At 51.2% G+C, this 13905-nt stretch overlaps 1 protein-coding gene across 1 annotated transcript; it reads right to left on the bottom strand.

Moving 5' to 3' along the window:
- Positions 1–1522: 1522 nt before the first annotated feature.
- LOC107541193 (cyclin-dependent kinase 4 inhibitor B) lies at positions 1523–12177 on the bottom strand. Its single transcript, XM_087823157.1, has 3 exons — positions 12052–12177; positions 8332–8623; positions 1523–1626 (listed from the first exon to the last, which is right to left on the bottom strand). The coding sequence occupies exons 1-3, from the start codon at positions 12175–12177 to the stop codon at positions 1523–1525; spliced, it is 522 nt and encodes a 173-aa protein (XP_087679283.1).
- Positions 12178–13905: the final 1728 nt, after the last annotated feature.

The following is a 13905-nucleotide window of genomic DNA, read 5'->3' as shown; positions in this document are numbered from 1 at the left end:
AACATTCAAATAAATAAGCCCAAAAAAGTCAATAAAATAGTGGTCAAAGTAGGCAAGAGCAAGAAATAGGACTAAAAAGCCAAGTGTCATTTAGGAAGCAATTATCTCATCACAGAAAACTCAAAGCCCTCTTAGGCCTAACCTTCATGTACATATTAAATATGGGAATGACCGGTGAGGTGTGGCAGATTATATTTGCCAAAGTTTACTTGTATTTCAAAAAGGAATCAACTTCTAAAACAATGGAATGCTTTAATTCACTCAACAAATATTTGCTCAGTGCCTACTCTGGGGATATGCTGGTGAGCAAAACAGAAACTTTGGCTCGGGCGATGGAGTTTAGGTGCTAGAGGTAAAGCCAAATATCAATCAAACAACATTAGCATATGTGCAATTGCAAACTGAGATAAATAAGTGCTCCAAAAAGAAGGAGAATCATTCTATGAGAGTTTATATCAAAGAACCTGATCAAGGAATTACCCTTGAAGAAATAAGCATTAAACTGAGATCTGAAGGATGAGTTGGTTTGAATGGTCTGAGCTTTAACCAGGATTTTTACCAGAAGGTTGGTATGTTAGTTTGCTAGGGCTGCCATAACAAAGTCCCAAACTGGGTAGCTTATATAATGGAAATTTATTGTCTCACAATTTTCAGGTCTAGAAGTCTGAAATCAAGGTGTCAGTAAGATTGGTTTCTTCTGAGAGTGGTGAGGGACAATCTGTCCCATACCTCTCCTCCAGATTCTTCTGGTGGTTTGCTGGCAATCTTCTGTGTTTCTTGGCTTGTAGATCTCTGCCTTTATCTTCGTATGGTATCCTCTGTGTGTGTGTTTTTGAATCTAAATTTTCTCTTTGTATAAAGACACCAGTCATATTGAATGTCATTTTAAATTATATCTGCAATGACCTTCCCAAAGATGATCGCATTTTGAGATACTTGAGGCTAGGGCTTCAACATATGTATTTTGGGGGTACACAATTCAACCCATAACAGTTGGGGAAGAGACAATGGGAAGTAAGGAGTGTCACAAATTCACTTCCTGGCTTTCTGATAGGACTGCATTTATACCAAGAAGGATCCAGAAACTTATCTAAGAAGAAACTGGGGCTATCGGGCATTGGTTAATTACGTAGTAGAAATACCGGGGAACACAGTGGAAAGTTTGGGAGGTGGGAGAGGTTTGGGTTAAGGGCAAAGAGGTATTAAGCATTATGGGGAATGAAAGGGAGGGAGAGGGGACTGAGCAGGAGTACTTACTTTTACAGAGATCTCTTACTGATGAAAGCAGGAATGAGAATCCGGGTGGCTTTAATTTCAGCTGCCTTTTTGAGAAAGGTCAAGGACCTAGAAACTACCCAGTCAAGAGCAAAGTCAGACTTAATGGGCGTAGTCTATGCTCTCCTGGACAGGACTAGCATCAGACACTGGCTCCACCGCTCACTAGATGCATGTGCTTGGGCCAGTTACAGCGTCTCTCAAAGCCTCAGCTCCCTCATGTATAAAATGAGTAGAGTAATGGCAGTTAGGTAAGGGAGCTTGTGCAGTCCATCTCTGCGTCGCTATTGAAGGCCTGGAGGGTTCTCATGCCCTCAGCAAATTTGTGTGATCCCTCAGATTCTCCATTTCCTGATTTTAAAGATGGAATAGCAATGCCTTATAGGGGGTTGCAGCAATTCATTGAGATATTGTTTATGAAAGTGATTGAAAAAATCAAAGGTAATGCTAATTTTCCTCAGTGACATTGAGCCAGGATTGTGTTCTGTAACTTTGTCTAAATGCACCATGAGGTGGTGCATGAAGAAGGGATCCCCCACTCTATTCTACTTTTCTCCCCTTTACAGATTAAATTGGGTTAATCTTGCGTGCCGATTTATCTCCCTTAATCCACTGGGTCCTTGTAAGAGATTATCCCTGTTAGTGTCCTCACCCCAGTTTATGGGAGAGAAATCTTGTCCTGATTTTCCCTGATGGCCGCAAAAGTCAAATCCTCATTCTCTTTAGCTTGCTCTAAAAACTTATATCCAGTCGGTGCTCCCATTTTATTCGCCAGAGATTCTGAATGTCTTAGGTTGGTCTTGGATGAGTGTTTGGCTTTGGGGCTCATCTCTGAAAAGCCAGTCCCTGGTGTACCTATTTCCTCTCTGGGGCCTGGCGACAAAAAGCACTGAACTAGGCCGCGTAGTAAGCTGCACGGTGTCTGCCGGGAAGACAGGCCCGAGGCCGAACCCCCAGCGCCTGGGAGGGTGACACTTATTTTAAAATAGGGTCTGTGCAGATGCAGTTAAATGAAGGACCTCAGCGTGAGCTCATTCTGGATGTAGAGCGGGCTCTAAATCCGATGACCGGTGTGCTTACAGAAGGAAGGAGCGGGAGGGTTGCGGGCGCAGAGGCGCGGCGGAGAGCGGAGCGGAGATGGGAGCGGGGGCGCAGGGGGCCCCTGCCAGCCGGGCAGCGCCCCGACCCTCCCCGCCCGGGAGCCAGGAGGGGGGCGGGCGGCATCTGCTCCCTCCCGCTCTGCACTCGAGCCGCACCGCTCGGGTCAGGTATGAGATGCGGGCGGGGCTGCCGCGGGGGGTGCGGGGACCGGGGCGCCGCCAGTTTCCATGCCCCGGGCCAGCCCCCCCCCCCCCCCCGCCCCGCCCGCTCCCCTGCCCGCGGCGCCCGCTGACCCGGCGGCGCGGCGTTTCCCCGGCGGGGCCCCTGTGCCTCCGCAGGTCCCCACCGCGGGCTGGCGCCGGCGTCCGTCCGTTATCGTGGGAAAGCCCCGCAGCTTCCCTTGAACCCTCCTGGCCTTGAGCAGACCTGAAACTCCTCCCCTCGCCGCTTTCTTCTGCTGCTTCTACTTTTGCTTTAAGCAAAGCCCAGCCCCCCCTCCCCCCCCAGTTTCGCAGCCCGCTCTTCTGAAACCCTGGCCCAGTAGCGCGCTTCACCCGCCGGCCCCTCTCCAAAGGGCGCTGGGCCCCGAGTCCGGGCGCCGGGCGCGTGGGCGACCAGGGGGCAGTCCCACTGCGGAACCGGGAGACCCCGAAACCAGCGCGGGTGAGAGAGCCCAGGGTGCTGTGCCGGTGAAGGCCGGCCCTGGGGCCTCAGAACAGCGCTGGCCGGAGCTGTGGCCGCGGCCGCGGGGCAGGAGCCTGCGGGGGGCAGTGGGCGCGGGGCGCGCGCGGTGAGGAATCTCTGGAACAACGGAGGGGTGTGTGCGCGCGCGCGCGCGCGTGTGGGTGTGTGCGCGCGCGGGGGGGGGGGAGAGAAGGAATATTACAGACCCAAATCTTCTATGACTTATAGATGCAAAAAATCCTCAACAAAATATCTGCAAGCTCAATGCAGCTGTATGTTAAAAGAATTACACACCACGACCAAGTAAGATTCTCCCAGGAGTGCCAGGGGTTCAACGTAGGAAAATCAGTCAAGGTAATCTCTCATATTAATGAAGGAAAAAAAGACACCCCAAAAACATGGTCATCTCAATTGATGCAGTAATTTCACAAAATCCAACACTCTTTCATGATTAAAAAAAAATATATCAACAAAGTAGGAATGGAAGAGAACTTCCTTAATCTGATTAAGGGCATTTATGGGGGGGGGGGGAACAAAACCCCCCAAAAACAGTTAACATATTCAGTGGTGAAAAAAGGAAAGATCTCTCACTAAGATCAGGAACCGGGCAAGAAAGTCTGCTTTTGCTTTTACTCAAAATACTACAAGCGACATTGTCCTGAAAGTTCTAACCACGGCAGCTAGGCAAGAAACATGAAATAAGAGGCCTCCCCATTGGAAAGGAACAAGTAAAACTATCCAACGGATGACACGATTTTATATATAGAAAATCCTAAGGTATACACACACGGACACAACTCTAGTAGGGCTAAGAAACAAATTCAGTGAGGCTGCAGGATAAAGGATCCACGCGCAGAAATCAGTTTTATTTCTATACACTAGCGACAAACAATCAAAGGAGGAAGTTAAGAGAACAATTCAATTCTTTTTTTATTTATTGTTTTGAGAGAGACAACATCAATTTGTTGTCCCTCTTATTTATGCATTCATTGGTTGATTTTTGTATGTGCCTTTGGGGTATGGGGACAATGCTCTAACCGACTGAGCTACACATCCAGGGCCTAAATTTGATTTTCAATTGCATCAAAAGGAATAAAATCCTTAGGAATTAATTTAACCAAGTAATTATGATATGTGTACACTGAAAGCTACAGAACATTGCTGGAATTAAAGAAAATCTAACTGGATGGAATGACATTCTGTGTTCACAGTTTGGAAGACTCGATATTTCCAAGATGGCAATAGTGTCCGAAGTGATCTACACATCCAATGCAATCCCCATGAAAAGCTCAATGTCCATTTTGTGTATGTGTAGGAATGGAAAATGCTGATTCTAAAATTTATATAAAATTGCAAGGGGCCCCAGGTACAAGTTTGAAACAGATCAAAATAATTTTGGAAGAAAAAAAAAAGCTAAAATATTCACACTTTCCTATTTCAAAAGCTACTACAAAGCTACAGAAATAAAAACTGTGGACTTGTCATAAAGACAAACATATATTCTGGACATTTCAAACATTTCTTATAAGTGGAATCATGTCCCAATTAGGTAAATCAATAGGGTCAACAGGAAATTAGTGGTTGCCAGAGCCTGGGGATAGTGAGTATTTAATGAGTGCTTAATTAGTATGGGGTCTCCTTTGGAGGTGATAAATGTGTTGTGGAACTAGATAAATGGTGATGGTTGTACAACACTGTGAGTGTTCTAAATGCCACTGAATTGTACACTTTAAAATAATTATTTTTTGCCCAGCCAGCTTGGCTCAGCAGTTGAGCATCAACCTATGATCCAGGAGATTGCAGTTCCACTCAGGGCATGTGCCCAGAATGCAGGCTCGATTCCCAGTCAGGAGTCTGCAGGAGGCAGCTAGTCAATGATTCTCTCCTCATTGCTGTTTCTCCCTCTCTCCCTCTTCTTTCTTCTCTCTCAATAAAGACATATTTTAAAATAATAATAATTAATTTTATGTTATGTGCATTGCACCTCCATAAGCAATAAATAACTGGAGGCATGCCCTGGACCTGAGAGGAAGCAGCGTTCCCCCTCTGCCCAGTTGCCCAGTTGCCGTTGGAATCCGTCCCTGAAGCATCCCAGCTCTGACAGAGAAGCCCTGAACTGCTTTTGATTTGGGTGGCCAGCAGCAACCTCACGGCCAGCTGGAGTTGCTGCTGACTGGCCCAGAGCACTGCACCAGGTGTGGGGTGCCAACTCATGAAGGCCCCAGCGGGCTGCAGTGCCAGACTCCATGAGCCACCTGCTGGCTGTGGCATCTTGGGCAAAATACCCCAACTTTGTGGGGGAGGGAGGGGCTCCAATACTGGAGCCCGATAAGTAACGGAAGGTCAAGTGGGCTCTGAGAGTCTGTCAATCTGAGATCTTCCATCAAATTGATGAAAGGTTTCCACATCACTTTTCACCCCATTTCATTGATCTTAAGACTTGACTTTTGACATTATATTATCTGAGATCCAGGTGTGTCTTATAATCCACGGTGTGCACTCCTCCGCTGCACTTTTCTTTTTTAAGAAATACATGGAACAGCAGTGAGTCTCAGAAACAATGCTGTCTTTGATTCAATGAAAGTGCATTAAAATTCCTAGTCATGTGTTGTATTTAATATTTGATGTCTGTCTCCCCACCACCACCATTATACCCCTGGCACAGAGCCCATAATAGGTGCTCAATAATTACTAACTGAATAAATGAGCGAATGAAAGGATACTATTATTTTTTAAATTGAGCCCTGGCTCTGACATTTGCTGGCAGTTTGACACAAGAAAGGCCACGTACCCCATTTAAGCTTCATTTTGCTAGTTCACAAAATGGCACATGCACAGATACGCTCTCAGGGCCTGCGTCCTGGCTCCTGGGAACTCCAACCCAAAGAAAAGGCAGGAACAGTGTTGGGTTTGTAAAAACCTTTTATAGCAATGCATAAATTCAGATAGGAATGGGACTTGAGGGGGAGGGGAAAGCATCTGCTTGGGAAGAAGCGGTTTATAATGCTTAAAAGGACCACTTGATAAATTGCAGCTTGCAAAGCAGGGAAGGACTGGGAGGGGCGGGGGTAGAGCTCAAGAGGTCCGGAGGTGTTTCTGCCTTTCAGTGGTTCTGTCAGGCGGTAGTGTCTGCAGACGGCAGGAAGAAAAGAAAAAAAGACATTAGAAATCGGGTATCGAAGATGTGCTCACCCATTCCTCCCCCTTCGATTTGCGTGTGTTTGTTTTCCCCAGTCCCACACCAGGTGTTCAGAGGCTTATGGACAGGATTGGCTTCTCCTGCATGCACGCCTCCTCTCAGGATCAACCAGCCCTGGGCACAGGCGCTGCCCCTGGGGTCGGGCCCTGCCCGGGCCGCCACGCTCCCGGGCGCCCGGGGGCCGCAGCGCGTCCACGGCCCGCGGGCAGCTCTGGGCTCCGAGGCTTCGCGCTCGGACCCCCCGGGGCGCGGGCGAGGAGAGCTGGGCGGGCCCGCGGGGTAGCGGGAGGAGAGGAAAGCCGGCTCCTAATGGGTGCGGAGTGCGGACCACACAACGCCAGGTGCCCGGCGCAGAAGCCTAAGGACGCTGCCCGGCCCCCCGCGTCCGCCAACACCCGAGGCCGGCGAGCGGCTCAGCTGCGCCGCGTCAGGAGCGGCTGCGGAGGAGGCGCCGCGCCGCGGGGGGCCGGACCTTGCAGCCCGATTGTCCTCCTCAAGCCCCCCTCCCAAACCAGCTAACGTCGCCCTAACGTTTCCAGAGCCAAGCCCACCTTTTGGCCAATCACCCTTTCCTGGCCCCACCAGGCCCCCCGAGGGCCTGGCCTCCGCCCTCCTCTCTGCTCTCCCCGCCGGCGCGCTCCCCGGGCCCCCTCTCCACCCTCGACCCGCCCTTCATTTCTACCGCAGTCCTCGCCCCCGACAGCTTCTCTGCACCGCCCTGGGGCAGCCTCCCGCTCCTGTTCACACTTCACTTTTACCCATCACATTGGTTGCACAAACTCACTCTCTTAGCATACGTTGTTATAGTGTTTAAAGTCTATTTTCCAGAATGTAAGCTCTATGAGGGCAGGACTCCTGCTTTGTCTAGTTCAGTTTCGTGTCCTGCCTAGAAGGGGGCTGATCACGCCATGGGATCCCCGTCAAAGGGAGGGAGGGGGCGGAGGGGAGGGCGCGGGACGAAGGGAGAAAGGCAGGGCTGGCGTCCTTGGCTTTCAGGTTTGGTTAGAAAGGGTTACTCAATTTTCATTTGCCTGGGGCCCAATTACATCATCTCCTTCTCTTCTGGGGTTCCCAGTCCTCACTCCTGTGATTGGCCCCTCGGAGGCAGGCTTTAGTTGGGGGAGCGAGAGGGTGGGCGGGTTAAAGGAGATCTTCCTCTCCGGTACCGGAGGCGCTGCGCTCGGAGCGAGACCCCCCGCGGCCCGGGGAGCCTAGGGCCCCAGTTCTGGGCGCATAGATTTCAGTATCTTCAAAGTCCATGTTTACCTTAAATATTCGTGCTAACTTCGTATATTGCTTCACATATATATATGTATTTTGATAAAAACGGCCCCCCCTTCAGATAAAAATTGAAGTTGGCACTTCAGGCAGGCAGGAGTGGAGGTAGGGAAGCGCGTTCGCGGGAATAGGCTCTGGTGGTGGGATAAGAAGAGGAGACCGACGCACCCATCTCCCTCCCTGAGCGACCTCTCCCGCCGGGTCGGGAAGCTTAAGAAAGGGTCTCTTCCCCAGAGTGTGTAGCAAATCCTGGTGCGCGTGCGCAGCGCGAGGGTGGAGAGGTCTCTATGCCAGGTGCCTCCAGGGCCCCTGGGGAGCTCTGGGGAAACCCGTTCGCTTGGAGCGGAGGGGCAGAGTCACCACAATTCTGCAAAGGAGCGGGAATGACGGATCTCTGCGGAGTGATGCCTTGCCCCCACTTGGTTTTGGAAATCGCAAGGTTGGTCCCCCGATCTACGTAACCTAACGGGGAAACTGAGGGCTACTAGTCCTCTAGCCCTGAGTCAATGCCCCAGATCTAGGCCTTGAGCTGCGGGGAGGAGGAGTGTTGGGGGAGCAGGGAGCAGGGCCATGGGGCGGCTTTGACCCGCGGAAGGCCGTCTGAAGCTATTTCCTACGCTCAGCCCGGCCCAGGCAGCGCGCTGCGGGCCCGGGTTGTGCCCAAACGCGGGCAGTGTGTGCGCTGAGAGGAGACTCAGGCTCTGCTCTCCGGGGCCCCACTTTCCTTCCTGATAAAGGAGTGCCCTGGGTTAGCAAAGCTCTCCGAGTTCACGTTTTTAGACCGGCCATCTCACCTGCGGGACCTTCCGCGGGGCTACTGCGCTCCGCGCCCCCTGCGGCGTTGCGCAGGTACCGGGCGACGTCGCGGTGGCCCCGCTGCTCAGCCAGGTCCACGGGCAGGCGCCCCCAGGCATCCCTCACGTCCAGGCGCGCCCCGGCTCGGTGCAGCGCCGCCACCGTGTCCAGGAAGCCCTCCCGGGCGGCGTCGTGCAGCGGGCGGGTGAGGGTGGTGGGGTCCGCGCGGTTGGGGTCCGCGCCGTGGGTCAGCAGCAGCTCCGCCACGCGGGGGTTGCCCATCATCATGACCTGCGGGGGAGAGCGCAGTGGTCAGCGCGCGAGCCGGAGGCAGGATTCACGTAAAGAAACTATTTGCGAAGCCGCCACCCGCTGCAGACGCCCGGACAAGCCACCGATGTCCAGTGGCCCTTTATTTGCTTTCAGTTACCAACTCTCCTGGCCAGTTCTCCTGCGCGTCCCACTTTCCCGTGCACACTGAACTCCCCCCATATCCTCCAACCTTTTGCAGAATCCCAGCCACACACACAACGCTGCTGGAGGCACAGGCCACGGCAAGAGGGAGGCGTGCACTTGCCTAACGTCCTGTGTCCTTCCTCCCCCCGCTTTGATATAAAATTATGTAAGACCCAGAGATTCTGTATGGCTCACTGCTTTATGTACAAGCCCTTGTTAAAAACTGATAAATTAAAATAAACACACACACACACAGAAAACAAACCTTAATCCTGGCAAAAATTTTAAGTTACTGTTAGCTTCCTGGAATATTAAACTTCAAATTCTTTTTTTTTTCTTATATTGTTAAAAACCTCACCTGAGGATATGTTTATTGATTTTAGAGAGAGGAAGGGAAGGGGGAGGGAAGGAGGAGAGAGAGAGGGGGGAGAGAGAGAGATGAATCATTTGCTTCCCACAGGCATCCCAGGCTCAAACCAAACCGAAACTTAGATACGTGCCCTACCCAGGAACAGAACCAAAGCCTTTTCCTGTATCTGATAACACTCCAACCAACTGAGCCACTTGGTCATGGCAAACTTCATATTTTTAAAGTATACAGTGAAAAGGTGTGTCTAACCAGTCCTAACATGTTTGCTGTAGTAAGCTATGTAAGTAATGTCCTCCAAAGATGTCCACTTCCTAACACTGGAAACCTGCGAATATATTACCTTACGTGGCAAAGGGAACCTGGCCAGTGTGATTAAGAACTTTGGGGAAGATTAACCTGGGTTTTCAGGGTGACCCACTGTAACCACGTTTCCTTAGAGGAGAGTCACAGTTGAGAAAGGGTGTGTGATCATGAAAGCAAAGGTCAGGGAGAAGATGCAGGGGCCACAAGCCCAGAATGTTATGGTCACTAGAAGTTGGAAAAGGCGAAGAAGTGGATTCTCTCTTAGAACTTTCAAAGGAGCGCAGCCTTGTAGATCCATCCAGAACTGTCAAACAATGAACCCGTGTTGGTTTCAGCCACTAACGCTGCAGTAATTTGTTACAGCACAAACAGCAAACTAAGACACTCCCGCAGTTTACACTCTGAGTCCATTAAACAGGGGGTGCTGACTTCATTGGGTCTTAGATCATCTTTGAAACACAGTCATTACCAAAATGTCTATAATCACAGTAATCTTACAATGTGGGTGGTGGGTGGTGGTGGCAGACAACTCTTTTGTTTTAGGGTAACCACTATTTGGTTATATTGGTTGGATGATAGTGACTATAAAAAGGAGCTACTCATTTTAGTTACATTCTATATTAAACACAAATGAATTTGTCTAAACCAAGGAACCATCATAAGTTACACTATGGTTTTGATTTTTGTCCTGGAGAAAGTGAAAATGATTTAATTCTCAAAAAGACAGAGAGAAAATGTTAGCGAGCCAAATCAGAGCTCCAAAAAGGAAAGAAAAACTGTTGCAGAGCGATAGAGCAATCCACTGCTTGAAAGCTTTCATATTATTACATTTATCCAATGAAGTCCTTCATCATTTAACTGGCTTTAAATCTTTTTAGTATATTTTATTATGTTTAGTATTAAAGGATGCACAGTAGCCTAACATTAAAATACTTAAATCACAATAGCAATCCCATGAAAAAAGAAATAAATCTACGACAGGAATATTTGTAGGGTGCTTAAATTCGTTTGAAAAGACATTAAATTTAGTACTTAAAATTTTTTTTCTAGCAACTAAGCATTTCTATATTAAACACAAATTTGATTAGGGTTCTAAACCAAGATCATGCTTTTCCCCTATGTCTTCATGCTCCCTATTAAAAAAAAATTAAAACTAATTATCCAACTTTTTTTCTTTTTGTATTTAAACAAACAAGGTCTCTTCTAACATATTCCAGAGGTCTAAGGCCAAACTCCCAGTTTCCAAGCTGCTGGTGTTATTTTAGAGAGATCAAATCATGCACCAGGCGAGCATTCTTTTTCAAGGACACATGCTTGTCTTCTACGCTCAACCTCTTTAGATCCAGATTCTCTCCTCCCGTCAAGTCCCAGACAATCTCAAGTTTTAGGCACTTGCACTTTATTTTTATAGCTGTATTTTAAAGTGTATAAACTCTATCCTATTAGCTTGGTTTCAGGAAAGGAAGATTTACTTGTGAAGTTTGTGCAGTTCCAAGCAGAGTCACTTTCTTTTGTGTTGTGCTGCTGGAGTTTTTTTGCACGATGCATTTGTTTTATATAAATTTTATTTTTCAGAAGCAGGTATCCATTGTCCAAGCTGAGACTAAAACTAGGATGGTGACTGCCCAGAATAATTCATCCTTAGCTTGAGATTTAGAAAGTTAGCGAAGGCCAAAAACAAAAACCTTAACCCCACCCAACAACAACAACAACAACACGGGGTGTGGGCAGAGGAGAAATGGCGTTCTGAAAGGAGAAACTGAAAACTATTTCAAATACGTTCATCTATAGCAGGTAGCTTAACAATAGCAACAATAATAGGAGATACAATAACTACATTGGCATTATTTCAGGCGAGGTTACACGACTGTTCTTTTTTGTTTTTAATGTTTCAGACCAAGGAAGGAAGAGGGAGGGTGGGAGCGCGTGCAAGAGCAAGAAACATGAACTGGTGGCTCCCGAGAGGCACCCAGACCAGGGCGGGTGCCAGGACCGGGCACCCAACCGGCCGCCTTTTCTTGCGCTGGAGCCGCTGGGCGCCGAGCGCAGGGGCCCGGCTGCACCGAGGCGCTTCACGTCCGTCTGCGTTTTCCATGTTCTTACAACCATGTATTGGAAAACAAGCATTTGCTTTCCTTACTCAGTTAAATAATAATTTAAAAAAACCCCACAACAACGCTGTGTCGTTTCTTCTAAAGAATTTCGATTGATGTTTATTCCAGCGTACGGGGATCAGGTGTCCCCTGAAATCCCTCCGAGGCAGGGAAACCCGTGCACCCGGGGCCTGCGAGTCCAGGGCTCAGTGATGGCAGCAAATCTTACTTGTTTTTAAAATCTTAAGTCTTACACCGAACGTCGGGAAGCTTCGCCCCCGGTAAGGAACAGGCTGGGGCTGCAGGGGCGCGGGAGGCCCGCTCCCGACCCTCGCCGCCTCCCACCCGCGGCCTCCCGCGCCCGGGCGCAGGGCTCTCGGCCCGAGGACTCCCGAGGACATCACCCCTGCGCCGGGAGTCCGGTGGCCACCTGGTTGCGACCTTCTGGCAAACAGGGTCCCCCCGAGCCGTCCGCCGCCCCTCCCCCCCCCGCCCACCTGAATCGCGGTGCGACCCTGCGCGTTGCGGGCGTCGGGCGGCACCCCCGCCTGGAGCAGCGCCAGCACCTCGTCCGCGCGGCCCCGGGCGGCCGCGGTCGCCAGCCTGTCGGCCCCGGGCTCCATGCTGCTCTGCCGCCCGCCCGAGGGCGCCGCCCAGCCTCCGGGACCGCCCGGCCCCCGCGGAGGGAGCGGCCCCCCGACTCGGCCGGCGGAGCCTGTCCTCGCGCGAGCGCGTCCACGTGATGCCGGGCGGCGCCTCCGCGCCCAGCCTGGGAGGTGAGGCTCCCTGAATTCGCCCCACGCGGGGCCCCCGCTGTCGGCGCCAGGAGCCCCGCGAGGCCGCGGGGGCGCGGAGGGAGCCCCGCGTCTCGCCCTCACTCCGTTCCGGGGACGTTCCCCCCGTTTCCTTCCCGGATGTGCAGCCCCGCGGGCGCCGCGACGCGCACGGGATTCCCGGGGGCCGCAGGCCCCAGGCAAGTACAGCCGTCGCTTTACTTAGAACAGCGGGGCCCTTCCTCCTCGCCCCAGCCCAGCCCAGGGCCTGCGCCCACCCGGGCGACAAGGAGGCCGCCCCTCTCCCTGGACACCCCCCGCCCCCCGCCCCCCGCGCCCGTCGGGGAGCCCCCGCCCCCGCCCCCTCGCGCGCGGAGAGCAGCTGTGCGCGCACTCGCCCGCCCCCCGGGAGGCCTGTGGAACGGGGTGGTGGAGAGGCCAGTCTGCAGGGCAGAGAGGAGAGGCGGGGAGTGGGTGCCGATGGGCTCCATTTTCAGTGAATTCCTCCCAGGTCAGAAAATGCCCTCGGGGCTGTGCCGGCAGAGCCGCAGGTGAGTCAGAGAGAGGCTCCCCCACCGCCCTAGCCCCGCACCTCTCCTCCGATTAGCAAAGCCCTGTAGTCTTCTCAGGTATAAAATAGACGGCGAGATTGGTCCCTGTTTCCCAGGGCCACTGTGAGCTGTAAATGAGTCATTCTACAGACAGCACTTAGGACAGTGACACGCATCCCTAAGCGAACCCCTCTTAGCTCTTAACACCCATTTTGGGGATTCTCTTGCAGTCCTGCGACGCACGGAGAAGCAAATGCTTTGAGTAGAACTGTGGGTGCCCTGTGAAGGGGAAGGCCAAGGAGACCTTGGTCGCTGGGAAGACCATGGACACCCTCCACCTTCGCCCTCATGTTTAAGGAAAATTGAACAGAAGTAAGAATATGCCGAGCAAAAGAAAAACCACCAAAGTCTATTTTTTCCTGTGGTTATAACTTTTACACTTTAAAAATGTATGTGTTTTTTTTTTTTTTTTTTTTTTTTTTTAATGGATCACTCAGGCTTTGCTCACGCCTTAAGCAGTGCTTCATGTGCAGCTCATGAAGACAATCACTTCCTCACACAACTATTTTGTAACTGCTTCTGTATAACTGAGAAAATGAAAACTCACCTCCGGTGGCTTTACTTAGGCAGCCGCGACGTGGAAGCTGGCCCTAGCCTTGAAGAAAGGTGCAGGAGTAGAAAGGCATAAAAGATGGGAGAAATGTTCCAGGCGGAGGTGAGAGCCGGGCAGAGGCATGGAAGTCCGGGAATGCCAGAAGTAATTCAGTGGGATGCCTGCTGAGAGGCTGAAACCATCAGCTTCTGGAAGGAGTCTGCAGAGGAGCCTCAGAGGACCTCTCAGATTGTCAGAAGGAAAACCAAGGGTGAGTCAAATGGCGAGGACACCGTGTGTAGGCAACTCCTTCAGAGCTCAGCTGTGACAGTTCAAGGCGACCGATGGTGAAGGGGAGGCACAGGGAAGGTGGCGGAGACCTGAGCACACACAGCACCCTGGAGGAGATATGCCAGGTGAGGAAAAGAACAGCTA

This window comes from Miniopterus natalensis, chromosome 12 (genome assembly GCF_054644295.1).
Source record: "Miniopterus natalensis isolate mMinNat1 chromosome 12, mMinNat1.hap1, whole genome shotgun sequence".
Taxonomy (NCBI): Eukaryota; Metazoa; Chordata; class Mammalia; order Chiroptera; family Miniopteridae; genus Miniopterus; species Miniopterus natalensis.
The sequence above is the reverse complement of the archived record's forward strand: the minus strand, read 5'-3'. Positions and strand labels throughout refer to the sequence as shown.